Here is a 25,845-nt window from a genome sequence, read left to right as displayed (position 1 = left end):
CCTTGAACTCCAAAGATCCTCTTGCTTCAGCCTCTCCCTAATTGTTTGGAACTACAGGCATGCATCACTGAGCCCCTCCAACTTTTGTTTCTCGTGTATCTCAAAGTTAACTTCATTGAGTAATTTTTTTTCAAATTTTTGCTTAAAAAATTATGCAACAATAAAAGGAAAAATTATACAGTATATTTTAATGATATTTATACTGTCCCCAGTTCTTCCCAAATCCAACTTCCTGTTCTCTCTTAGCAAACAAAAAGGGGCTGGACAAATGGGTAAAATAGAAGGAAAAAAAATCAATAAAACCAAAAAAAAAAAAAAGCCAGAAACAACTGATTTATCATTTCCTAGCAAGTACCAATTGCAAATAGCTTCTTGGTTAGGGGTAGAACTTTATGGCCGTTTTCCCTGTTCTCTGCTGGCATTTTGATTGGTTTGAGCCTGTGCAGGGCCCCTGTGCTGACACAGTCTCGGAGTTCATATGTGTATCAGTCAGTCCTCTGGGGTCTAGAAGACACCGTTTCCTTGGAGTCATTCATCACCTCTGGCTCTTAAAATCTTTCCATTCCTTCTCTGTGTCCATCCCTAAGCCTTGAGTCAGGGAGGAGTTTGTGATAAACTTTGGGCTAAATGCTTCAACATCTGTCACTCTGCGCACATTGTCCTGTTTCTTTGTTAATTACCAAATACTGCAGGAGGCAGCATCTCTGATGAGGGCTGAGAGAACTCTGCTCTGTTGGTGTTTTCTTCTCTCCATCCACATTAATCTGTAACAGCGTCTCTTACTTAACATGGAGCTTACTGGTTGGCTAGGCTGGCTAGCTGGTAAGTTCTATGGATTCTGTGTCTCTGCCTAACCAGTGCTTTAGTTATAGATAGATACATGCTGCTCTACCCAGCTTTATGTGAATATTAGGGTTATGAACTCATGACAGGCACTTTATATACTGAGTCATCTCTCTAGCCTCTCCCATTCAGTGCCCCACCCCCAACCCCAAGGCTTCTATTGCATTCTCATGGTTCACTGGAATTTTTCCATGCATTTATAGTTGAGTGATCAACCAAAGGTTGAAACAGGTTAAGTATTCTAAACCTTCTCACTCGACAGCATCCTGTTGAGAATTATTCTTTTATTTATATAGCCATTCTAGTCACTCCAAGTGCCATCCTCTGATTTTTTTTTCAAGCCACAGACTACATCTTTCTACCTAAATTTTCATTCCTGTATCTTTCCTGCTAGTTAAGGGGATGTTGTCCTCAGGTCATAAGTCACATTAACTCAGATCTTACTTAGTTCCATCCCTCAAATTTGTTGTACAGTTACTTTAAAAATGATTGTTTAAAACTTGGCTTAGAGTATGTAATCATTATTTGCAGATAGGTAAACCCCATACAAGATAATATACTATTAATGAAAGTATAGCTCTGCCATCTGCATATTTTTCCTAGACAATCCTATTTCATCTGAAAATTCAGTGCATATTTCTGAAAGATAAGGATTTTGGTTAGGAGTAGAGGCACATGCCTATATTCCCAGCCCTTGACAGGCTGAAGCAGAAGATTGTAGGTTTGAGGCCAACCTGGGGTACATAGTGAATTCCCGTCCACAGACTAAGTCAGACTGTCTCTCAAGTAGCAAGTTGACTTTAGGGTGAGTAATGTTAAAAGAGAGAAATAAAAAATAATTCATTGTTTAAATTTCTGATCACCCTAGCAATTCCAGTGGCAATATGGTTATTTTAAAAATTATTTCAGTTAAACACATAGTAATTCATGTTGTCTTCTTTTCTGTGCTCAGGTTCGTGACAATAAGAAGTTGAGAGTAAATGCTGTTATTGCTCCCAAGATTTCATATGCAGACAAAGCACCTTCGCGATCTCTGAATGAGTTAAAGTAAGCTGAAAGTATTATTGGAACCAATTTGAATACTGAATAATCTTAAGTAACTTTTAATTCTCTCTCAAATAATATGTTTGTTATAAGCTGTATTGTCTGTCTTTGGAGTTCTGCTGAAGTCTAACACTGGAAAATGTTGAAGCTTAGGAATGTGTCGGGTAGCATGTTCATGTTTCATAAAGATGATCTTTCAAATTGTGGAACAGTATTGGATTAGTTAAAGAGATCTTTTACTAAAGGTAAAAGGGATAAGTTAGCCTTAGAAATAGGAAGTGTGACTTGTTTTCTACAGCCAAAATAATTTCTGTAAATGGCTAAATGTAAAGCAATACAGTTTTATACAATTATGTGTAAATATTTGGTCTTTGGATTTAATTAGGTATTCAAATATAAAAAATAGGAACAACAAAAGATAGTTTGTAAAAAAAAAGTTTGCACTTATAAAAAAAAGGCTTAGGCTTAACAGCAAGGAAGAAAATAGTACCACTGGTTTTTTGTTTGTTTGTTTGTTTGTTTTTAATGTAAAAAGCCCTTTTCTTCTATCATTGCTAAAGTGTGTCTTAAGTCACCTTTCTTCTTTGTTTCTTTGTTAATTTTTGGAGGGGGTGTTGTTTTGAGACAGGTCCCTACTATATAGCTCTATCTGTCCTGGAACTCAATATGTAGACCACACTGGCCTTGAACTTACAGAGATCCACCTGCCTCTGCCTCCCCAGTGCTAAGACTAAAGGTGTGTGTCACCACGGCCAGCTCAGTTATTTGTCTATTGCTGTGAAGAGACACCATGACAAAGGCAACTTATAAAAGAAAGGGTTTAATTAGAGGCTTGCTTTCACTTCAGAGGATTAGTGGAGTCCGAGGCTGTCATGGTGGGGAGCATGGCACCTGGCAGGGAGGTGCAGCACTGGAGCAGTAGCTCAGAGCTTGTATCTGATCCACTGGCCCAGGGCAGAGAGAAACTGAGCCTGGTATGGGCTTTTAAAACCTGAAAACCTACCGCCAAGGATACCTCCTCCATCAAGGCTGTTCCTCCTAATCCTTCCTGAACAGTTCAGCCAACTGGGAACCAAGTAGTCAAACATAGCCCCTGGAAACCGCTCTTATTCAAATCCCCATACTATGTATTTTACTTACTGCTTGTCTTTTTCTTTCTTTCTTTCTTTTTTATTTTATTTATTTATTTATTTATTTATTTATTTATTTATTTATTGGTGTGTTGGTGTTGGGGAAAGGAAAAAAATCTCCTACTGTCCTGGAATTTACCAAGTGGGGCAGACTGTGTTGCTTAAGATCCCAGTGATCTACTGTCCAACTCCCCATTAGGATTATAAACCAGTGCCACCTTCCCTGCAGTTTTGTGTGGGTTATAGGGTTTGAGCTCCAGTCCACTGCACCTACATGCTTTTGTTGTACTTACCAGGCAAGCATTTCATCTGCTGAACCATCTCTTTAAAGGAAAAACCAAATCAGCACTTTTCTTTTCAGACAGTATGGCTTTTTTTCATACCTTCGAGAGTTATTTGATGCACCCGATCCTGTGATGAGTTACCTTTGCTGCCAATATCATATTCATGAAGTTCCTGTGGGAACTGAAAGGACCCGAGAAAGAATTGAACGGGTAAGAATGTAAAGGTGTAGAAACTCTCTGTATGTTAAGTTGTGATATGTCGTAAAACTGTGACTATTAAATAATATTTTATAACAAAAGTGAGAAAGTTACCTAGAACAAGTTAATAAATACTTTTATTTTAGAGGAATTGAATAAAGCTAAAATCTGTAATGCCTGGCTGTTCTTAGGTGATTCTACTTCACTTGATAAAGTCTTGCATCCTAGATAGTCGTTCAAGTATAGAATACTATACTGGGATGTAGGTCTATTCTGGTAAGTTTTTTACCTTCTTAAAGCCTTTGTGGAAGACTATCTCCATACACAAATGACCACTTTTCATCTTTTTTCTTTTAATTTAATTTTATTTTTAAGCAGATGCATCCAATAGTTTTTTTGCAAGCAGGGACAGACCGAATCTCTCTTAGAACCAGCCAGCTCTTTTGGGGTAGTGGGTGTGGGGGGGTTTTGGAGGGGGTTTGGGGGTAGTGTGTGTTTGTGTGTGTGGATGTGTGAGTGTAAGCATGTGTGTTGTGAGTGTGTCGATATGGGTGTTGTGGATGTGTGTGTGCTCATGGGTATGGGTGAAGGTTGGGTTGTTTTGTCCTATGAGACAGAGCACCATGTTCCCAGGCTTCCTTGAACTTACTGTGTAGCTGAGCCTGGACTTGAATTTCCTTCTCTTCTTACTCAGCCTCTCTGACGCTAAGGTTACACTTGTTGCACTTGTGCAACAACACACCCAGCTTGGGCTAGTTGTTTGTTTTCATACTAAGTTTACATTTTGATACTGTGTGTAAGCTAAGAATTAATTACAGACTTCCCCGTAGTTCATGATAGTGATCTCATTTTCTAATAACCACCATACAGATGTTCTGATGTCAGCATTTACGACTGTAAATTTACTTCACTAATAGACACAATGACATTTCTAACCAACTTATTTTGCAAAAAATAGTTACTCGTAAGCAGTTGCTTGTGCTTTTGGCTAAAAGTGATGTCATGTCAGGCAGTGGTTTATACACTCCAGCATTCTGGAGGCAGAGGCAGATGGATCTCTGAGTTCAAGGACAGCCTGGTCTACAGAGGGAGTTCTAGGACAGTCAGTGATGCACAGAGAAACCCTGTCTTGAAAGAAAAATTATGTATTAATATTGAGTGAATGAATGAGAAATTATATCGTTAGGAGATCAACATGCAGTATGTGAAAGTGTTCTTTTCAGCTGGGCATAATGGTACACGCCTTTAATCCCCCACCCTCGGGAGACAAAAACAGGCACATCTCTAAGTTCAAGACTAGCCTGGTCTACAGAGTGAATTCCAGGCCAGCCAGGACTACACCATGCCTGGCAACATTTCAGGTCTTTAACAGAAATTATTGGCTATTCTTTGGATTGTTTCCCCCTTTTTGAGGAAGGATACTTTTTGAGACATCTTAGCTCAGGCTATCCCCAGACGTACCATGCAGCCAAGAATGACCTTGAACTCCTAGTCCTCTTCTCCATGCCAACTGCTGAGATTCTAGAGCATGGCACTGCAGCTTCCTCCCATTCATGTTTGAAACTCTTTTGGTTCTGTTGTCTGTTGGCTCCCTTATCTTGAAAGGTCCTTTGCTAGGAATGCCTTCCCTTACTATTCTGTGTCAGTTCAATTCCCAGTTAAAACTTGTTTCATGAGAATTCTTTTTATTTCAAATTAACTCAAGATTTAGGATGCCAGCTTATACACTATTTATTTATTATGCTTAAAGGGTGTTACCTCTTTATTTAGGCTAGGAATTTCTCTAGTAAAAGAAGTATTAATAGTATTGATTATGAAACTTCAGAGACTGGGGGATGGGGTGGGAATCACAACAGCCTATTGATAGTAGACAATCTGATCTAATGATGTTTAGAAGTGTTTAGAATGTTTTCATTTGTAAAACTCTTATATAAGTGAAGAAAAATGATTGAAGAGCCAAGGTCAAATTAAAAACTCTGAACTCCATGAAAAGTATTTTCATCTGGTATTGTAAACATGGAAAAAGTAAGTCTGAAATTATGTACCTTTGAACAGTGCAGTGAAGGGGAGGAAAACATAAACGGTTTAGCTGAAATAGAATAGTTCAGCACTGGTCACTTGGTTCCTAGTGTCTCTTAGAGTATGTCCTTCCAAAACGTTTATACAAGATACATGGACCACATTTTAAGAGATGTTGGATAGGTTGTATAAAGTGGGGTATATTGTTCTTCTAGAATTCTCCTGGTTTTTGTTCTTAATTCTTTAGTCATTTAAAGCATAAATTATGTTTTTATTAAATGTTTATGAATTCCTGCTTTACATTACAGGTAATACAAGAAACTCGATTAAAACAGATTTATACAGCAGAAGAAAAGTATGTGTTAAAAACTTCTTTCTATTCCAATAAAGTTATCTCTAGTAATACATCTCTGAAAGTAGCCCAGTTCCTCACTGTCACTGTGGACCTAGAGCAAAGGAGACACTTGGAAGAACAGCTAAAGGTTGGTTCCCTTGACTTAGTTATGACAATGTCAAGACTTCGGAACTTTAAACAGTTTTGTTAACAATTTTACTATTCCAAAGGAAATTAATAGAAAGCTGGAAGCAGTGGACTCAGGATTGGTAGCCTTGCGGGATACAAACAGGCATCTCGAGCTTAAAGACAATGAGCTAAGGCTGAAGAAGAAGGAGCTTCTTGAAAGAAAAACCAAGAAAAGACAACTGGAACAGAAAATTAGCTCCAAGCTGGCAAGGTACCTTGTAACTCTAGATGGGAGTTCAAAACCACGTGGCATGAGTGAGTGTCTACGAGTTCAGTTGTGGGACGTCAGCAGCAGTTTATAGTAATTTCTAAAGTTTTAGTATCAATGTTCAAACTGCAGTTGTGGTGCAGTTCGTCCGGTTTATAATACCAGGAATGAAATGTCTCCTACTGAGCGGGCCCTAAGTCCAATCAGACAATTACTGGTCTCCTCTAATATGAAAGTGCTACAGTTGAGGCTATGTTGTGAGCTGGTAAATATGACAGCATAGACTGGGGACATTTCACAAGATGCCACCTGTAAATAAAGAGCTACAAGCAGTTAGTGCTGTTGAGAGAGGGGGAATCAGCTTTCACCGGGGAAGAGCTTCCTGATAGGTTACCTAGTCCCAAGTGGCAATCCTTAATACATGTCCATATGAGAATCACTAAATGAACTTAGAGAGACAGAGAGATACAGAAATACCATGAATTTGAGGGGGCTGGGCCATAGAGAGTTGGAGACAGGAAAAGGAGGTGGATGGAAATGATGTGAATACAATACTTATACTAATTTCTCAAAAAATAAATATTAAAAAAATGGGAAAATTAGAAAAGATTTTTTAAAGACAATAAAATACATTAGGAAAATTTCTTTGCCTTTAATCTTTTTTAAAGCAAATAGCTTTTTTCCTGCATTCTCTTTTTCAATTTTTAACCTTGTTTATCATCTTCAACCCTTCACTTTAATCCTATCTTCAATTGTTGACAAACAATTTAAACTTTACTGTGTCACTCCTGGGACTCCCTTGTTGAAGCTTGTTTAAGACTTTCTTATTAATGATTTTTGGAAGAAAATGAATGTTTGTCTATTGCCAGCCTATTACTTTTATTTCTGCCTTTATTCACTTTGTGGTGATTCTGCGGTAATGACCTGGAGTGACAGTTGGATCCTTCATTCAGTGCATCCAGAATACCATTTCAAAAGTTTGGGGTGGGTGGGTGGGTATGTTGGTTGGGTCTGGCCAGGCTGCACCTTGCGCTTCCTAAGACTGGCTTTCCTAGTTCTTCAGAATCTTGATTTGCTCTCCAGCAACTTTTCCTTGAACGCTACCCACTGTACTTGTGGTTCTTATTTATGACTACTACGTCTACCCTCTCTGTCTCCTTAGAGTCACCAGGGTTTAGTGGAAAGACCATAGCCTTTGGTATTAACTCATCCTGCCACTTAATATCTATAATCCTAGATGATTACTTAACTTTTGAAACCTTTGTTTCTTAATCTTTAAAATTATTTTAATGATAATTTGTGAGGGTGCAGGATGTAGCTCATGTAGCCCAGGCTGGCCTTACACTTTTGTAGCTAAACTTGTGATTTTCCTGCCTCTGTATCCCAAGTGCTGGATTATGTACCTCCACTCCTGATCAGTGCTGTTGTGAGGAATTGATCCAAGTCTTTGTGCTTATTAAACAAGCATTCCACCAACTTAGCTCCATTCCTAACCCTTGTGTTGATTTTTCTTTTTTTTTTTTTTTTTGTTTTGTTTTTACCTTGAGTCAGCTCTACCTGTTTAAAGATTGAGTTTTATGAACAATATCAGCATCAACCTATATTAATAAATAACTTCTGGGCCAGGTATTACTCTATGTTATATGGTTTTTCTTCCAAGTTTAGATGGAGGAAGTTTTCTGGGTCTTTTTTGTTTGTTTGTTTGTTTTTGTTTTTTTGTTTTTTTGGGGTTTTTTTATCTTTATTAACTTGAGGATTTCTTATTTACATTTCGATTATTATTCCCTTTCCCGGTTTCGGGCCAACATCCCCCTAACCTTCCTCCCTTCTTTATGGTTGTTCCCCCCCATCCTCCCCCCATTACCGCCTCCCCCAACAATCACATTCACTGGTGGTTCAGTTTTGGCAGGACCAAGGGCTTCCCCTTCCACTGGTGCTCTTACTAGGCTATTCATTGCTACCTATGAGGTTGGAGCCCAGGGTCAGTCCATGTATAGTCTTTGGGTAGTGGCTTAGTCCCTGGAAGCTCTGGTTGCTTGGCATTGTTGTTCATATGGGGTCTCAAGCCCCTTCTAGCTCTTCTAGTCCTTTCTCTGATTCCTTCAGCGGGGGTCCCGTTCTCAGTTCAGTGGTTTGCTGCTGGCATTCGCCTATGTATTTGCTGTGTTCTGGCTGTGTCCCTCAGGAGAGATCTACATCCGGTTCCTGTCGGCCTGCACTTCTTTGTTTCATCCATCTTATCTAATTGGATGGCTGTATATGTATGGGCCACATGTGGGGCAGGCTCTGAATAGGTGTTCCTTCTGCCTTTGTTTTAAACTTTACCTCTGAATTCCCTGCCAAGGGTATTCTTGTTCCTCTTTTAAAGAAGGAGTGAAGCATTCGCATTTTGGTCATCCCTCTTGAGTTTCATGTGTTCTGTGCATCTAGGGCAATTCAAGCATTTGGGCTAATATCCACTTATCAATGAGTGCATACCATGTGTGTTTTTCTGTGATTGGGTTACCTAACTCAGGATGATAGTTTCCAGTTCCATCCATTTGCCTGTGAATTTCATAAAGTCATTGTTTTTGATAGCTGAGTAATATTCCATTGTGTAGATGTACCACATTTTCTGTATCCATTCCTCTGTTGAAGGGCATCTGGGTTCTTTCCAGCTTCTGGCTATTATAAATAAGGCTGCTATGAACACAGTGGAACATGTGTCTTTGTTATATATTGGGGCATCTTTTGGGTATATGCCCAAGAGAGGTATAGCTGGTATATTGTCCTCAGGTAGTTCAATGTCCAATTTTCTGAGGAACCTCCAAACTGATTTCCAGAATGGTTGTACCAGTCTGCAATCTCACCAACAATGGAGGAGTGTTCCTCTTTCTCCACATCCTTGCCAGCATTTGTTGTCACCTGAGTTTTTGATCTTAGCCATTCTCACTGGTGTGAGGTGAAATCTCAGGGTTGTTTTGATTTGCATTTCCCTTATGACTAAAGATGTTGAACATTTCTTTAGGTGTTTCTCAGCCATTCGACATTCCTCAGCTGTGAATTCTTTGTTTAGCTCTGGATCCCATTTGTCGATTCTTGATCTTAGAGCATAAGCCATTGGTGTTTCGTTCAGGAAATTTTCTCCAGTGCCCATGTGTTCGAGATGCTTCCCCAGTTTTTCTTCTACTAGTTTGAGTGTATCTGGTTTGATGTGGAGGTCCTTGATTCACTTGGACTTAAGCTTTGTACAGGGTGATAAGCATGGATCAATCTGCATTCTTTTACATGCTGACCTCCAGTTGAACCAGCACCATTTGCTGAAAATGCTATTTCATTTTTTTCATTGGATGGTTTTGGCTCCTTTGTCAAAAATCAAGTGACCATAGGTGTGTGGGTTCATTTCTGGGTCTTCAGTTCTATTCCACTGGTCTATCTGTCTGTCTGTGTACCAATACCATGCAGTTTTTATCACTATTGCTCTGTAATACTGCTTGAGTTCAGGGATAGTGATTCCCCCTGACGTCCTTTTATTGTTGAGGATAGTTTTAGCTATCCTGGGTTTTTTGTTATTCCAGATGAATTTGCAAATTGTTCTGTCTAACTCTCTGAAGAAGTGGATTGGTATTTTAATGGGGACTGCATTGAATCTGTTAATCGCTTTTGGTAAAATGGGCATTTTTACTATATTAATCCTGCCAATGCATGAGCATGAGAGATCTTTCCATCTTTTGAGATCTTCTTCAATTTCTTTCTTCAGAGGCTTGAAGTTCTTATCATACAGATCTTTTACTTGCTTGGTTAAAGTCACACTGAGGTATTTTATATTATTTGGGACTATTATGAAGGGTGTCGTTTCCCTAATTTCTTTCTCGGCTTGTTTCTTTTTGTGTAGAGGAAGGCTACTGATTTATTTGAGTTAATTTTATACCCAGCCACTTTGCTGAAGTTGTTTATCAGCTTTAGTAGTTCTCTGGTGGAACTTTTGGGATCACTTAAATATACTATCATATCATCTGCAAATAGTGATATTTTGACTTCTTCTTTTCCAATCTGTATCCCCTTGATCTCCTTTTGTTGTCTGATTGCTCTGGCTAGAACTTCAAGAACTATATTGAATAAGTAGGGAGAGAGTGGGCAGCCTTGTCTAGTCCCTGATTTTAGTGGGGTTGCTTCAAGTTTCTCTAGATGGAGGACCTTTTCTAATCTACAGTGTACAGATGAAACTAAAGCTTCAAGGTATAACTTGCCAGTTCTGCTTTTTGAAGAGTAACAGTGGGGAAATCAAACTTCCTTTGTGACCCCATAGTCTGCATCAGCAACATTACTGACACTAGACTTTGCTGGTCATATAGGTCTACAATGTGTTTGGATCCTGACTGATTGTATTAGGAGGTGCTTAATCTAGGAACTAGTATTTATACTTCTGATTACCATCATTACCTAAGGCTTTGGACTTGGCCCTTTGTTTATTAGCTCTGATCTCTCCATCATTGCATGTGTCTGTCATACAGTATAAGGCTGATGGAACAGGATACTTGCAATCTGGAAGAGGAAGAACGAAAAGCAAGTACCAAAATAAAAGAAATAAATGTTCAAAAAGCAAAACTTGTTACTGAATTAACAGGCCTTGTAAAGGTAAGATATTTTTCTTAATTTTTGACTTTAAAAAAAAATACTTGCTAAATACTAAAATTTAGTAATATTTGGAGGACTTTATGAGAAATAATCACTTTAAAGTGTTTTTCTGCTTTGGTGATATAAGCAAGAGATTTTCTAATCAGTTTTAGCTTGTTTAAGTTTTAATGCTTACAGAGAATTTTAAAAGTTAACTCACTGGGCTAAATTATTTTCTTTCAAATGACCCAAATATTTAGGAAGTAACTTTTTTAAACAGTTTTAAAAAATAGTTTTATATTAACTGTTTGATGGAGATGTCAATCACAGGAAGATGTTAGTTTTTCATGATTCATAATTTTGTTTTGAAGAAGAGAACTGTCGCATTTTTCATGGTTGTAAAACTTAGGCAAATTAGACAACATAAAAACAAAATCTTATGGCTTGTTTATTTCTAGATATGCACTTCTTTGCATATTCAAAAAGTTGATTTGATTCTTCAAAATACTACAGTGATCTCTGAGAAGAACAAGTTAGAAGCAGATTACATGGCGTCATCTTCACAGCTGCGTGTCACAGAAGTAAGAGATTTTTCTCTTTTATTTTAGGGTCCAACCTCAAACCAGTTTAAAAGTATACATCGCCTACTGTTATTTTCAGTATCCAGTTGTTGTATATTATGTATTTTCAAGTTTAGAGGCCATCAAGGTAGCTCATTGAAGAAAGCACGTGCCACAAAATGGCAATGACCAAAATTTAATCTCTCAAACCTGGAAAAAGGAGAAAGCTGATTGCACACAATTAGTGTGTCCACCTATGCTCTTGGGCACAATTATAATCTTTTTTTTTTTTTGGAGCTGAGGACCGAACCCAGGGCCTTGCGCTTGCTAGACAAGAGCTCTACCACTGAGCTAAATCCCCAGCCCCAATAATAACCATTATTAATAAAATAAAACTTAAATTATTTGTTAATGAGGAAGCAATACTTGAAGGATATAAGTATAGGTAGATGAATAATCACTACAGTTCAGCCATAACTTTAGCATTTTGCAGTAAAAGATAAAATTGTGCAGAGGAAAGAAGTATTAAATAATATACAAACTTAATTCTAAAGATAAGTATCAAGGTGATGGTGACAGTTATTTTTTATTTTTGTTTTTGTTGTTAGTATATTAATCTCTAAATTACTTTCTCAAGTATAGAAGAACACTTGCTATTCTAAACATCCATTGTATTAGGCCTGCGCAGTAATAAAACTAAACTTTGAGAAATCCCTATTGGTGTCTTACAGTTCTGTTCTGATGTTAACCATATATAGTTAGTACCAAATTGAACAATTTGTAAGGAATATCCTAATGGACTGCTCTTTCTTGGTCCACTGGCTTTTTAAGTTCAAGGATCCTAGACCATCTGTACTTTCGACCATCTTCTACAAAGCCCTGCTTTCCCATGACCCCTTCATGGTTAGTGAGTTACTAAAAAACCACAGACTTCTGAACAACACTGACTTTTCATAGAGACGCAGAACAATGTCTGAGAGACTCCTGAACTGTCTCTGTGCTCTCTCATGAGAAATCGCAGTGTGTCACTCTCCTGAGAATTCTTTGTGTTTACCAGGCAGGAAGCTCCACCAGGCTGCAGGGGTTCTACTGAGTTTCTATTACATGAGCGTGATCACATCATTGGTCATGTGTTGCATTCAGTATCCAGACCTCCTGTCTTAAGTTTGGGAAGTTGTGGTGCTATTATGTGATTCAAAACTTTCTACTTATAAGATTGGTTTTTCTGGTATTGCCCATGACTTCTTTACCCATTGCATTCTAACTTCCCCCCCTTAAAATAAACTCAGGTGTGATCCAAGGAATTCTTGAATAAAAATAATCTCTTGGTATTGGTTTTCAAAGCTAATCATATTCTTCATTTCCATGTGAGAACTCCAGAATATAATTTGGCAACATCAGTCAGTAGGAACTTCAGAACAAAGTGCCAGCAGAGTTTCTTCTCTAAAGAGAGGAGGCCCTGGTAATGGTGGAAAGCTCAGCAGTCCAACAAGAAAAGAGCTGAAATGGAGAGAGACTGTTCAAGAAATCCTACAACCTGTGGACTAGACCACAGTCTAATGCTTGCATTGTCTGGACTTAAGAATCAAATTCCTTTGAAAAACAAAATATACTGGAGTAAGAACTACATTCTATATATACTAACTGTGTGGTTGTAAGTCTAATATATAGCTAAATTCTCTGAAAAGGAGTGAAAGTTACAGATAAAACGGCGTGTATTTGCTAGTTGTCTTTTAGATACTATCAGTATTATAAGTTGATACTTTCAGACATGGAAGTGAGGATTGTTTTGCTATTATTTATTGTGAGGAGCCAATAGATAACCCTTCTCCCAAGAAGCTAGAGGGAAATCTAAATATCATGTAAAGTACTTGTAGAAATAGAGTGATACACAAAGAAGAGGTGTTAAGAGCAGATACAGTATAACTTGAGTGGATGTTTTGTTTACAAATATAGGTGCTAAAATTACTGCTGCAAAACACAGAATTAAGGCCAGGCAGATTTGTGACTATAATCCCAGCACTTAAGAGGCTGAGGCTGGAGGATCATTTGAGCTTAAGAGTTTGAGACTAGCATAGGCAGCATGGACCCCATCTCAAATAGCGAAATATCAATAAGATTATTACTGTTAAATGTCTATAATTTCTCTACTAAAATTTTTAATGTAAATTTTAACATCTTTGAGTTTGAAGCATAGCTTTACAGAAAAAAGTTATTCCAAAAAAGATCGATTCTAAACAATTCTAAAGAATTTCAAAGAGAATCTTTACATGTTTTCAGTAATTAAGCTGTTAATATCTGTGATTTTCTTTTTGTAAAAGTGAAGAAATAAATTATGCCCTTACAGTTTTAGCCTAAAAGAAAATAGTTTCAGGGCTGGAGAGATGACTCAGCCGTTAAAGGCTAGGCTTACAACCAAAAATATAAGAAAACAGCTTCAGTATAAATAAAGATGTGAATTAATAAAACCCCTAAAGAGTTTGAGTTGGAAATGACCAGAATAACTTCACAATATGTTTTCTCTAAACGGGGCTGGGAGGATAAGCCCAGTATGGTGGTACATGGCTTTAATGCCCACACTCAGGAGCTGGGTCACAGGGTAAATTTGAGAACACCTGTAGTGCTACAGAGTGGACTCTTGTTTCAGTAGGAAAAGAGGAAGTCACACCCAAAGCAAACCACACATCTCTTCATTTCATCTGCATGGCCTCTAAGTACTGTTTTGTACTAAAACAGCTCATTGGAAAATAGTTGATTCCAAATCTAGAAAAAGAAATGTATGTGTAAATAATGTTAGGTAAACCTTCATGATTTTGTCATGCATGAAAGCAAAACACAATCCCAGATGACTCTGAACCTAAATGCAGACTAAATGCATTGGCGTAGATGTTGGGGAAGTATGTCAAAGATATTAGAATGTCTAAGTCAGCAAATTTAAAGTGATTCTGTAAAAACCACATTAGCAATAGTGGGGGTTGCAGAGAAAAAAGTATTTTGTGTATATACGTGAGTGCCTGGATGTATGTATGTGCCCCGTGTGTGCCAGGTAGCCTCAGAGGGCATGAGATCCTATATTTCCAGTCCGTCTTCTGAACCTTGGGTATAAGGGTTGTGTTGTAGCTGTCCTTATTGGGTCTGTCACCTGGAGTTACAGGTACCTGTGAGCCTTTGTGTGGGTACTGGGAACAGCCCGGTCACCCTTAAGGAGTAGCAAGTGCTCTTAACCAGAGACATTTCTAATCTAAGCGTTTAGATCTGGGATCCCCAATTAAAGGAGAATGTACAGCATTCTTCTTCCACAAGAGGGCCTTTCAGGAAACGTTTTTTCTTGTTTAATATTAGTCAGGCTATTTCTGTACAACTTTTAAGACAATTCAACTTTCCAGAGAAAGAATTTCAGAGAAAAGGTAATAATTGTTTCTTTAAGATATATACTTAACGTAATTTTTTTCTGAACTACTAATCAAAGATGTTTTATAAATTTTGCCATCCTTTTTTGCCAAACAGATAGATTTTTCTCTATACTCAGTTAACTATTTAAGACCAGGAATCCAAATAAAGCCTTTTGATTAATCTTTTATAAAAATATATTCCGTGTGTGTGTGTGTGTGTGTGTGTGTATGTGTGTATTCCTTTTTTTTTCTCTGTGTTCCACTAACAAAAATCAACAAGAATCGTTGCCAGGGCTCCTTTCTTATTTAGCCACCATGGAACTGTCTTTGACTATTTCCTCTCTCCCCATATCTTTGGTTATTTTGAATAAAATTTTTAAGAATTTTATGCATGAATGCACTGTATTTCCATAGTTTCTACTTCCTTTCCAACTTCTTTAGTATTTCCCAATTCCCTTTCAACTTCATCACCTCATTTTTTATAATTGTATGTTACATACATAAACATACATACATACACACACACGTGTTTTGTGTGTGTGGCCTGTGTATACATACATACTGAGTACATTTGGCGATGTTCATACATACATACATTTAGGACTGACCACTTGAGATTGGACAGCCTATAAGAGGTCTCATCCTTCAGTAGCCGTTGCTTGAGTGCTTGCCTTCATCTGAGTGTAGAGCCTTGTGCATTTTTCCCACCCTCTTTGACATGTCCACTGATATGCTCCTTATATACGTTTTGTAGAGTCATGTTTTTTTTTTTATGGCTATAGCATTCTTCCTCACATTTCAGTACCTCAGAGTAAACATCCCAGTCCTCTAGTTCTAAAGATATTTCCACTCCATCTTCTGAAGTTGAGGTATAAGTGTTGTGTTATAGATGTGCTGATGGGTCTGTGCGTTCCTGATTCACTTACTCTACATTTTAACAAATCATAGATCTCTGTAGAAGCCTCCAGCTTCTGCAAAAAGAATCGTTTTTGATGAAGGGTAACAGCTACTCTAGAGTACAGTGAGAAGCTACTTTAGTTTAGAAGACTGACAGTAGTAATTTCTCCTCTGGGGAACATCCCCAGCTCTGGGTAGTTGTCTAGGCCTACAGTATCAGCCATGAGTTCACTCATACTGAGCAGGCCTTAAGTTCAGTCAGATAGCTGTTGCTATCCCAATGATATAAAATGTCATCATCACACCACTGGGGATATCTTGCCCAGCTGATCACTGTGTGCTTCACACATTTAGCAACTGGATAGAACTTTTGAATACTTTTCTCCCTGGGCAGCATGCATAGCTCCTTCCCATAATATGAGAGCTAATCTTCAAAGAGGATACTTTTAAGAATTCTTCCAAGCCCTGTGTCCGAAGTGTATGGTATCTTCATAGTGTCTGACCTTAAGTTCTGGGAGAAAGACAGTGACAACTATCCGTGTTGTTTTGAGGATCTGGCCTGACACTGGATATTTATATGTTAGATAGTCTTTTAAGGAACATTATCACTCAGTGTGATGTAATTCCACATAATTTATACATACAGCTTATATTTTGTATTAAGTTTTTAAAATAATGTTTCTGTCTGTTTGGGTATTATTATTATTATTATTATTATTATTATTATTATTATTATTATTTTGTAAGACAGGCAGTGGTGGCAATCAGAAGGCAGAGACATGTAGATCTCCGAGTTTGAGGCCAGGGTGGTCTACAGAGCAAGTTCTAAGACAGCTAGGACTACACAGAGGAAAAAAAAAAAAAAACTTTGTGTATATCTTTGAATGCCTATATGTATGTATGTGTACTTTGTGTGCCTGTGAACCTTGTTTTGGGAACTGGGAACAGCCCAGATTACTCTACAAGAATAGCAAATGCTCTTAACCAAAGAGACATTTCCAATCTAAGCGTTTAGATCTGGGATCCCCAAATAAAGCAGAATGTGCAGGCAGCATTTGCCTTTCCCAGTCTGATTCACCTCCCTTAGTATAGTACACTAGTATAGTCTATCCATTTACCTACAGGTTTTGTTCTTCTTTATGGCTGAATAGAACGTGTTATCCATCCATACAATGATGATATTCTAGACTGCTTCCAATCCTTAGCTATTGCGAGTAAAGCAGTCATGAACATAGTTGAGCAAGTGTCTCTCTTATAGGATAGCAAGTCCTTTGGACATACACCCAGGAGTAGCATGGCTAGGTCATGTGTAGATCTGTTTTTAGCTTTTTAGGTACAGCTTCTCTACAACGAACTTCATAATGGCTATACCAGTTTACAAAATGGTGAGAGTTCCCATTTCTCCATATTCTTAACAGCATTTGTTGTCCATTATTTTCTTGATCTTAGCCTTCTAACTGGGCTAAATTGGAATCTCAAATAGTTTTAATTTTCATTTATCTGAATGCTAAGGATGTTGAATGCCTTTTAAATTTTTTGTTTGAGAAATCTCTGTTCAGATTCATACCTAGTTTTTCGTTGACTTGTTTTCTTTATTTTATTTCTCTCAGACTAGTAATTAGAAAAAGACTTACTTTTACTTCAGTTCAATATAATGCAGAACCTTTTTTTTTTTTGTTATCTTCATTGTTTGTTGTCAAACTAAATGACCCAAAGACCTTGTTAATAACAGTTTTCCAAGTCCTTTAGAAATGTTAATCACGGGGGTTGGGGATTTAGCTCAATGGTAGAGTGCTTGTCTAGGAAGCGCAAGGCCCTGGGTTCGGTCCCCAGCTCCGGGGTAAAAAAAAAAAAAAAAGAACCAAAAAAAAAAAAAGAAATGTTAATCACATAGATTTGAGGTATGACTAGGGCATTAACGTCTTACTTATATGTATTTTGGGTGTTTGTTTTCATTGTATTTTTTAGGGAAATTAGTTTGTAGTTTTCTACAGAGTGAAATAAACATGGTTTTGTTATTAGAAACCTCCTCATATAGCATTGAGCAAGTTTCTCGGCGCCTCTCAATCACATCTGAAAGGTAACCCATTTCCTAAGCTAGTCTGACGTGTGTACTAGTGACTGTGATAATACTTGGTCTAGAAGTGCATTAGATAGGGTAGATACCCTTATCCTCATACATGAAACTTCAAAGACTGGCCTTTGTCCACCTTAGTAAGGCTAAATTCTTATATCCTTATAGATGCCTCTCCTCCAGTCATATTATGTTACTAACTAGCCAAGTGTATCTTTGAGGCTTCTGTGTCTATATATTCATAATCATCTATCTTTACATTTTTTCCATAACTGGTTCTTAGTAATTTTTCCCCATTAAAGCTGTGCAGTTAGCACAGCTTCCATGATCACTCTGACTTCCATTCTGTATTCTAGTTCTTACTTACACATGCTCCACACTGCATTCACTGAAAAGCATTTATTATGACAAAAGGGGCATGTGCTGTATAGGACAAGCAACAGTACTTTATGGTGGCAGCATTTGTGAGGTAGAAGCAGAAAGATGAGGCATCTAGTGGTAACCTTGGCTACAGAGTAAGTTTGAAGGTGAGCCCATAATTCAGGAAACCCTTTCTCCAAATATAAGGTGTTCCCCCACCCTATTTTGATTTTTAAATTTAGTTTGTTTGTTTTTGAGAGTATGTTAGAATTACATTGTTTCCCTCTAAATTCTTTCATATGCTCCTCCACACTCCTTCCGATTCATGGCCTCCTTTTTTTCATCAGTTGTTACTGCATGTATATATGTACTTTTACATACTCACATATATAAATCTGGTGTGTGTGTGTTTCCAAATATAACCTGTTGAGTATATACATATATTACTTTTATGTAAGTTTGTGGGGCTGACCATTTGACACTGGAGAAACAATTTTTGTTCTCTTCCCTGGGTAGGGCCATCTTTTCTGCTCCCAGCTTTCCTCAGTAGGACTGAGGCTCCATGGGCTTTAACTCACGTTTGGGCAGTTACGCTGGTGATTCTTTACAGGTGGAGCTTCTGTTGTTCTGGGAGATACATTCTCACCTCAGAGTAGGTAGGGTTTCTTATAAGCAGGAACGAATGTGGGAGTTACTCAAATGGTTTTTTTAATTAGTTTTTTAAAAACACTTTTATCTGGCCTGGTGGTGGTGGTACACACCTGTAATTCCAGCACGTGGGGGTGGGGGGTGGGGGAGGATGCACAAGCAGATCTTTGGGTTTGTGGATAGCCTGGTCTACAGAGCTAGTTCTGGGACAGTTAAGGCTACACAGAGAAATCCTGTCTCGAGAAACATAAATAAATAAGTCAATAAATAAACAACTGGATGAATGAGTAAATAAATAACTTTGCCTTTTTAAATATATGTATTAGGGGCTTGGGCCTATGTACAAGGAGCCCAGCGGATTCCCTAGACCTGTAGTTGTGAGCCATCTCTCCATCCTCTTTTGAGCCTGTTACTATGTAGTGTTGTGGGAAATAAAAGATGCAAGGTCTAGGCATAGGGCTATGTGACTGTAATCCCCTTACTTGGGAAGCAGGAGGATCAGGAGTTCAAGGTCACTCTTGGCAACATAACAAGTTTAAAGCCAGCCTGGGCTACATGAGACCCTGCTTCTACAGCCCTACCTTCCCAAAATGGAGTGGGGACAGAGAGTAGGGAAAGGAGAGAAAACTTTGGTGGGAAGCACCCATGTACTCAGTAGATAATGTCTGTTTCTGTTACGATGATGGTTCTGTGGGTCTTGCCATATTCACCACTCAGTACTTAATACAGAATATAATATTGGCATCTCATGGATCTTGCTAATTAACTGCTAGGAAATGAATAAGTCCATGAATGAGTGATAAATAGAGAAAACATTTGAAAAGTAATTTTAAAATTTATAATTGGATGCTATGTTTCTTATGTGAAGCCTGTGTATGATAATGTTCCATTAAAATTAAACATTTATAAAAGAGTAAACTTTAGGTTTCTTACATATTAGAGAGATACTGGCTCTGATATTTTAAAGTTTAAATTTTTACCTTCATAATAAAAGGCTAATGCACCTTTATTATAAAAAAAGTCATGGTTCAGAAGACATGGTTCTCATAATCAGAATTCAGCAATTTATTCAATATGTGATTGCTTTATACAACAAACCTCTGATTTAGTAGTAACATTTTGAAATTTTTTTTAACAGCAACAGTTTATTGAATTGGATGACAATAGGCAGAGATTGTTACAGAAGTGCAAGGAACTTATGAAGAGAGCTAGGCAAGTATGTAACCTGAGTGCAGACCAAGCCGTTCCCCAAGAATTTCAGACAGTAAGTATAAAAATAAATAATGCTGCGTTTGACATAACACAGTATTTCCAGTTTAAGATGTCCTACTCTAAGCATAGTCACAGGACATGAAAACACAAAGTGGTATTTAAAACTATGCCTTTTCCCATTCTTATACCATTGATAGTGGACATAAAGTAACTTTATATAGCTTTCTCTCAGATTTAGTCACCAGTCCTTGCTTAGTCTTAAAGTATGGGCATTATCTTGAAATGACAGCATTCATTTTCACAATTAAAGTCTTTCCCTCTTACCTGTCGTTGAGAGGGACTGTTGGAGTGTAAAACATTTGTGGAAACTAGTCAGTCGTTTGTGCTTCACAAACAGCAAGCAAGGGTGATACTGAGAAGAAAAAGGCAAGTGGTTTTAGGGGTCTTGTCTCTAAAGAGGGGTTTCCAGGTGCTGAGTCTTCCGAGATGATACCTTCTTTCAGTTCTACGCTGCTATGTCAGAGTCCAACTAAGCAATGCTGCCTTCCAGTTCACACTCTGCATTCACTCTGTCCCTTCAGTTCACACTCTGCATTCACTCTGTCCCTTCAGTTCACACTCTGCATTCACTCTGTCCCTTCAGTTCACACTCTGCATTCACTCTGTCCCTTCAGTTCACACTCTGCATTCACTCTGTCCCTTCAGTTCACACTCTGCATTCACTCTGTCCCTTCAGTTCACACTCTGCATTCACTCTGTCCCTTGTGTTCCTAGGCTTTGTCCGACAGTGAAACCTTTCTGCATACCTACTCAGAGTAATATCAAAATAGCTACAATGCATTTTTAAATAGTAGTATTGTGTACTTTTAAAATCTTGAATGTATCAACGTTCACAGATAATGAAATATCCACTAAGCATAGAAAAAGGCGAGTATAGTTTGTAGTTGTCATATCCTGGAAGACACAGAAAACCACAGGGTACTCTGTTTGGGTACAGAGTAAGAATTCAACAGAAATTCATAAAACTAATTGAGAGGTTTGTTTCTAAAGATAATTGTAGAATGAATCTAGAATAAGTTTTGTTTAATAAGATACTGGTGTGACGTGTGTACTAGAAGTTGTAGTTTTGTGAGCTGGGCATGGTGGCCGTTGTGTGGAGGCAGGGTGATCCCAGACTCAATGCCTACAAACAGAACTGAGCTCTGTTTCAACCCTGCTCCCCAAAAGTTACACTGCTTTTGAAAAAGTGAAATCAGGAAATAATACATTTATTATTAAAATGTGTTGATTGGCTGATATGACCAATTATTAAGTAGTACATTTGTGCTTTCCTCACTGAAACTTGAACTCTGGTTTGGAGGACAGACCAAGCAACATGAAACAGAGGATCAGGTCAGACAGCAAAAGAGAAAAGGAAAATAAAGGTGACGGCTAACACGCACGGAGCAGAGATGGGCAGCTCCTTAGGGAATGTCTATCTGAAATGTTACTATTTTGATAAGTCCTGGGGGAAGAGAAGAATTCAGTCAAGTAGGGATGTATCCCAAGAAGAGAGGTACCTCACACAAGCCACCAAGATGCATGTGTATTTGCCATGTGTTAAAATGAGTCTTGGGGGGTTGGGGATTTAGCTCAGTGGTAGAGCGCTTGCCTACGAAGCACAAGGCCCTGGGTTCGATCCCCAGCTCCGAAAAAAAAAAAAAAGTTTCGGGGCTGGAGAAATGACTCAGCAGTTAAGAGCACTGACTGCTCTTCCAGAGGTCCTGAGTTCAATTCCCAGCAACCACATGGTGGCTCACAACCATCTGTACTTATATACATAAAATAAATAATAAATTCATTTAAAAAAAAAAATGAGTCTTGGGATTAAAATTACATTCCAGTCTGGTAGTGGTGGCACATGCCTTTAGTCCCAGAACTCAGGACACAGAAGGAGATAGATTTCCAAGTTTGCGGCCAGTCTGGTCTACATAGTTTGTTCTAGGACAGGCAAGGCTACAACAGAAAAACAGTTTTGTTTTGTTTTGTTTTTAAAAACAAAACAAAAAAACCACACATATAAATTAAATCCCAAGCAGAGAAGAAGGCATAGTTAATAGGACCTTATAGAACATACAAGGAGTTTGGACGCCTCCCCACCCCCTTTTAGTGTTCAGAGATTAGGCAGGTACTCCACCACTAATTTGTATTCCTTACCCTGGGCTCTGTTCTCTTTAAGATAGAATCCATTGGAGGATTTTAAACACAAGAATGCTGTTATTAAAATCACTTTGTAGATGACTGCTCTTAACTGCTCTATGAAGAATAGAACTTTCAGAAAAGAAGCAAGGAAACTCCTATAGGGTTATTATTTTTGACCAGGGAAGAGATTAATGTAGTCGCACAAAGAGGTGGGAGAGGAGAGAATTTTACTTCAGTGATAGAAAGGGAGGAGAGAACTCCTAAATTTTTGCCTGAACAAATTGTCAAACTAATTATTGATGCGAAATTGGTTTGCTTACAGTAGTAGGGAAGGTGGATAAAGTAGAAATTATGTTTCAATATTATACATTTAGTATACCTGTTAGAGTCTAGAGAAGATACCAAGTAAGTGTTGAAACATAAGCTCACACCTCAACAGACAAGTCAAGGATACAGCACACATACATATCATCATCATCATCATCATCATCATCATCATCATCATCATCATCATCATCATCATCTTTGCCTTTGCAAAGATTGGACTGAGTTCCAAAGGGATAAAAAGATGCAAATCAAGGTAGCCAGTTAATATACAAAACTCATCAGAACCCTTTTTTGGGTTTCAGCCTCATTGCATACCTTTTACTATAGGGCTCTGCAGGTTGTACTAGGCAAAGCAGTGCACTGCATGCCTCTCCTTGTAGGAACGTGTCTGCCCTAGTGAGTCTCTGTGGCATAGATTCAGAAGATAGCCTTGATGAAATTCTGATTGAGTTGTAAGGATGCTTTTGTAGGTCTTCATAAGTACAGTATAAAGCTCTAACTTCTTGCTCTCTTTCAATGCCCCACATATTCTGGACCCATTCTACCAATTCAGCAAGTACCCACCATTCCAAATGGACACAGCTCCTCACCCCCCATGGTATGCAGTACTCATTCTTCTTTCCAAATTGTTATCTCCTTTTTACGTTGCTTTTCCCTAGCCATTGCTTTGAGACCCAGAGATAAATTATAGGCCTTTGAACTCTTAATTCTCATGTAGCATGAACTGACACTTCATTATTTTCTATTCCAAAGCCAATATGATATGTACTGCTTATTTTAGACTCAACATCAATACATTGCCTTAAGGTACTATCCAACATGTATACATCTTTTAAAGTGTAAGCTTTTTAAAGGGAAAATGCCCTCTTTAAGATTCTTTTGTATTGCTGTGTGCTAGCATGCTATTAATCAGACAGTAGATACATAGCAAATTACTCTCTTTAACTGTTCTAATAAAATGTATCACTATTCCATTTTTAATGATTTTTTTTTTCCTCTTTAGGCTTTTCAAGATCTCCCAAACACATTGGATGAAATCGATGCATTATTAACTGAAGAAAGATCAAGAGCGTCCTGCTTCACAGGACTGAATCCTTCGGTATGTCTCTTTCTGCTTCTATCCTACAGTTCTCATGCTTCTCTCTTCCCTAGTGCACACATGCGCACATACATGCCTATGTGCGCCTCTGTGTGCGTGCACACACACACACAGAGTTCTTTCCAGTACTTGCCTCCCACACTGTACTGGAGCTCTGGGTAATAATAAGCTAGACAGCAGGAACAATGCCTTAAATGCCAGATTCTGAATCTATTAGAATTTTAAATAGAGTCTTCCTGAAGAACACAGTGTTCTGTGCCTTTTCTTTATAAAAAGAATAGTTGAGTTAACTTGAAATACAGCAGTGTATATTTTTTTCAAGGATTAAAAAGTAACACTTTCAATATTCAATAGCATAAATTAATTGCATACAAGTAATGCAGCTCAATGGCATTTTAGCTAATAGTTTAATTGATGCAAATTTTTATATAATTTTATCCTTTGATAAATTTTTCTTAAAAGAATTTTTTTTCAACCAGGTGGTTGAGGAGTACACAAAAAGAGAAATAGAAATACAGCAGTTAACTGAAGAACTAAAGGGGAAGAAAGTTGAATTAGATGAATACAGGGAAAACATTTCGCAGGTAATTTTTATCCTATTTCTTATGTGTTTACCGTTAATGGGATAAGTGTACAAATTATACAAAATAAATTTTATGCTCCTGAGACAAAAAGTCTCAGATTGACTCCGTTATAAAATTTGTTTTATATCAGAATGGATAGTACTGCTTTCAGCCTGTGGTTTTATTTTGTCTCTTACTTGTAGGTGAAAGAAAGGTGGCTGAACCCCTTAAAAGAGCTAGTAGAGAAAATCAATGAGAAGTTCAGCAACTTTTTTAGTTCCATGCAGTGTGCTGGTGAAGTTGATCTTCATACAGAAAATGAGGTAATTGTATTCGGGTGTATTTTATGACCAGTAATTTTATTTATGTACAAGGGGTACAAGTAAATTTGTTTACTTTGGAATAATATATATCAAATTTTTGCTTGCTGAAAAATTATGAAAAGAAGGAAAGAGGGTTGGGGATTTGGCTCAGGGGTAGAGCGCTTACCTAGGAAGCGCAAGGTCCTGGGTTCAGTCCCCAGCCCCGGGGGAAAAAAAAAAAAAAAGAAGGAAAGAGACCCTCTATGGTCTTCTGACATTATATTTGCTTGATTTGGGGCTGGGGGTGATGTTATTGGAGTGGCTGCTGCCTTGCTGTTTTTCAGCCAGTATGTGGGAATGGTTATTCAGCTGTGTTGAAGGAATACAGTGCTTTATAAATCCACCACTGCTCAACTTAGCCATAAACAAATTAGCAAAAACTGAAATACAGTGTGTATCAATGAGGTCAAGTGTGTTTTTTGTGTTGGGAGGTGTTTTCTAATTTCTTTAACTTGCAGTGTAGCCAAAGATGACATTGAACTCGCCTGACCATCTTGCCTCTACCTCCCAAGTAAGATTATAAACTTCCATACCATGCTTAGTTTTCTTAGTCTCTTTTTTATCACAAATTTAAAAGATAATAGGTAATATGCTAATTCCTTGAACTTCAGTTTTATGCACTGCTATTTTGAATAAAACAAATTTTTCATTAAGGAAAATTGTGTAAAGAAGGACTGGAGATGTAATGAAATGATCATGTATGCTTAGCCACATGAGCCCCTGTGTTCAGTTCCCAGCACTGTAAGCAGGTGAGGGAAGGGAGAAGAAATACCTGAATTTCTCAGCAAGTAATTGGGAAAGTGAACTAAATGGGGGAGGAGTATAAGTGACAAAAGGCTAGCCATCCTTTGATTAGAAGGTTTTGCTGGTACACTAAGGTCATTTATTCTTATTTGCATGTATCAAAGTGTTTCCAAGGTGAAATTTCTTTTAAATAAAAGTCAAGTTATTAAGAATATTTTAGTGTCTTTAAAATTTTTGATTCTTTTTTTTCTATTTTTAGCAAATGTTCACGTTTTCAACAAAATAGCACCATTTTCTCCTTTGAGGAGTTTTGTCTCACAAGCTCCCCTCTGCTTCATGTGAAGCATATGTGTAAAACACCATTTTATTATAAGTCCTAGGTTTGAAGTGTTAGATCCTTCCGTAGTTTACCATACAGTCCTTGCCTTACCATAACTAAGAAATGTATGGAAGATACTTCATTTCTGATTTGCTTCTTTTCCAAAGTTTATCTTGTTTAATCCCTTCAGATCATCTTTTTGGTTTTGGTTTTCTGTTTTGTTTTTTGAGACAGGGTTTCTCTGTGTAGCCCTGACCATCCT

At 37.8% G+C, this 25,845-nt stretch overlaps 1 protein-coding gene across 2 annotated transcripts in view; it reads left to right on the top strand.

Moving 5' to 3' along the window:
* Nucleotides 1-25,845, top strand: part of Smc5 (structural maintenance of chromosomes 5) — a 61,920-nt gene that overhangs the window by 30,415 nt on the left and 5,660 nt on the right. Inside the window, exons 12-22 of one of the 2 annotated variants that reach the window (XM_032891721.1) lie at nt 1,796-1,890; nt 3,379-3,511; nt 5,827-6,000; nt 6,083-6,252; nt 10,743-10,866; nt 11,304-11,426; nt 19,915-20,040; nt 23,050-23,094; nt 23,500-23,595; nt 24,075-24,179; nt 24,362-24,481. In XM_032891721.1, coding sequence (XP_032747612.1) covers nt 1,796-1,890; nt 3,379-3,511; nt 5,827-6,000; nt 6,083-6,252; nt 10,743-10,866; nt 11,304-11,426; nt 19,915-20,040; nt 23,050-23,094; nt 23,500-23,595; nt 24,075-24,179; nt 24,362-24,481 — 1,311 coding nt within the window. The remainder of the gene's footprint in view (nt 1-1,795; nt 1,891-3,378; nt 3,512-5,826; nt 6,001-6,082; nt 6,253-10,742; nt 10,867-11,303; nt 11,427-19,914; nt 20,041-23,049; nt 23,095-23,499; nt 23,596-24,074; nt 24,180-24,361; nt 24,482-25,845) is intronic. The other variant, XM_032891722.1, reaches the window with a different exon arrangement.

This window comes from Rattus rattus, chromosome 2, assembly GCF_011064425.1.
Source record: "Rattus rattus isolate New Zealand chromosome 2, Rrattus_CSIRO_v1, whole genome shotgun sequence".
NCBI lineage: Eukaryota > Metazoa > Chordata > Mammalia > Rodentia > Muridae > Rattus > Rattus rattus.
This window is presented reverse-complemented; position numbering and strand designations above follow the sequence as displayed.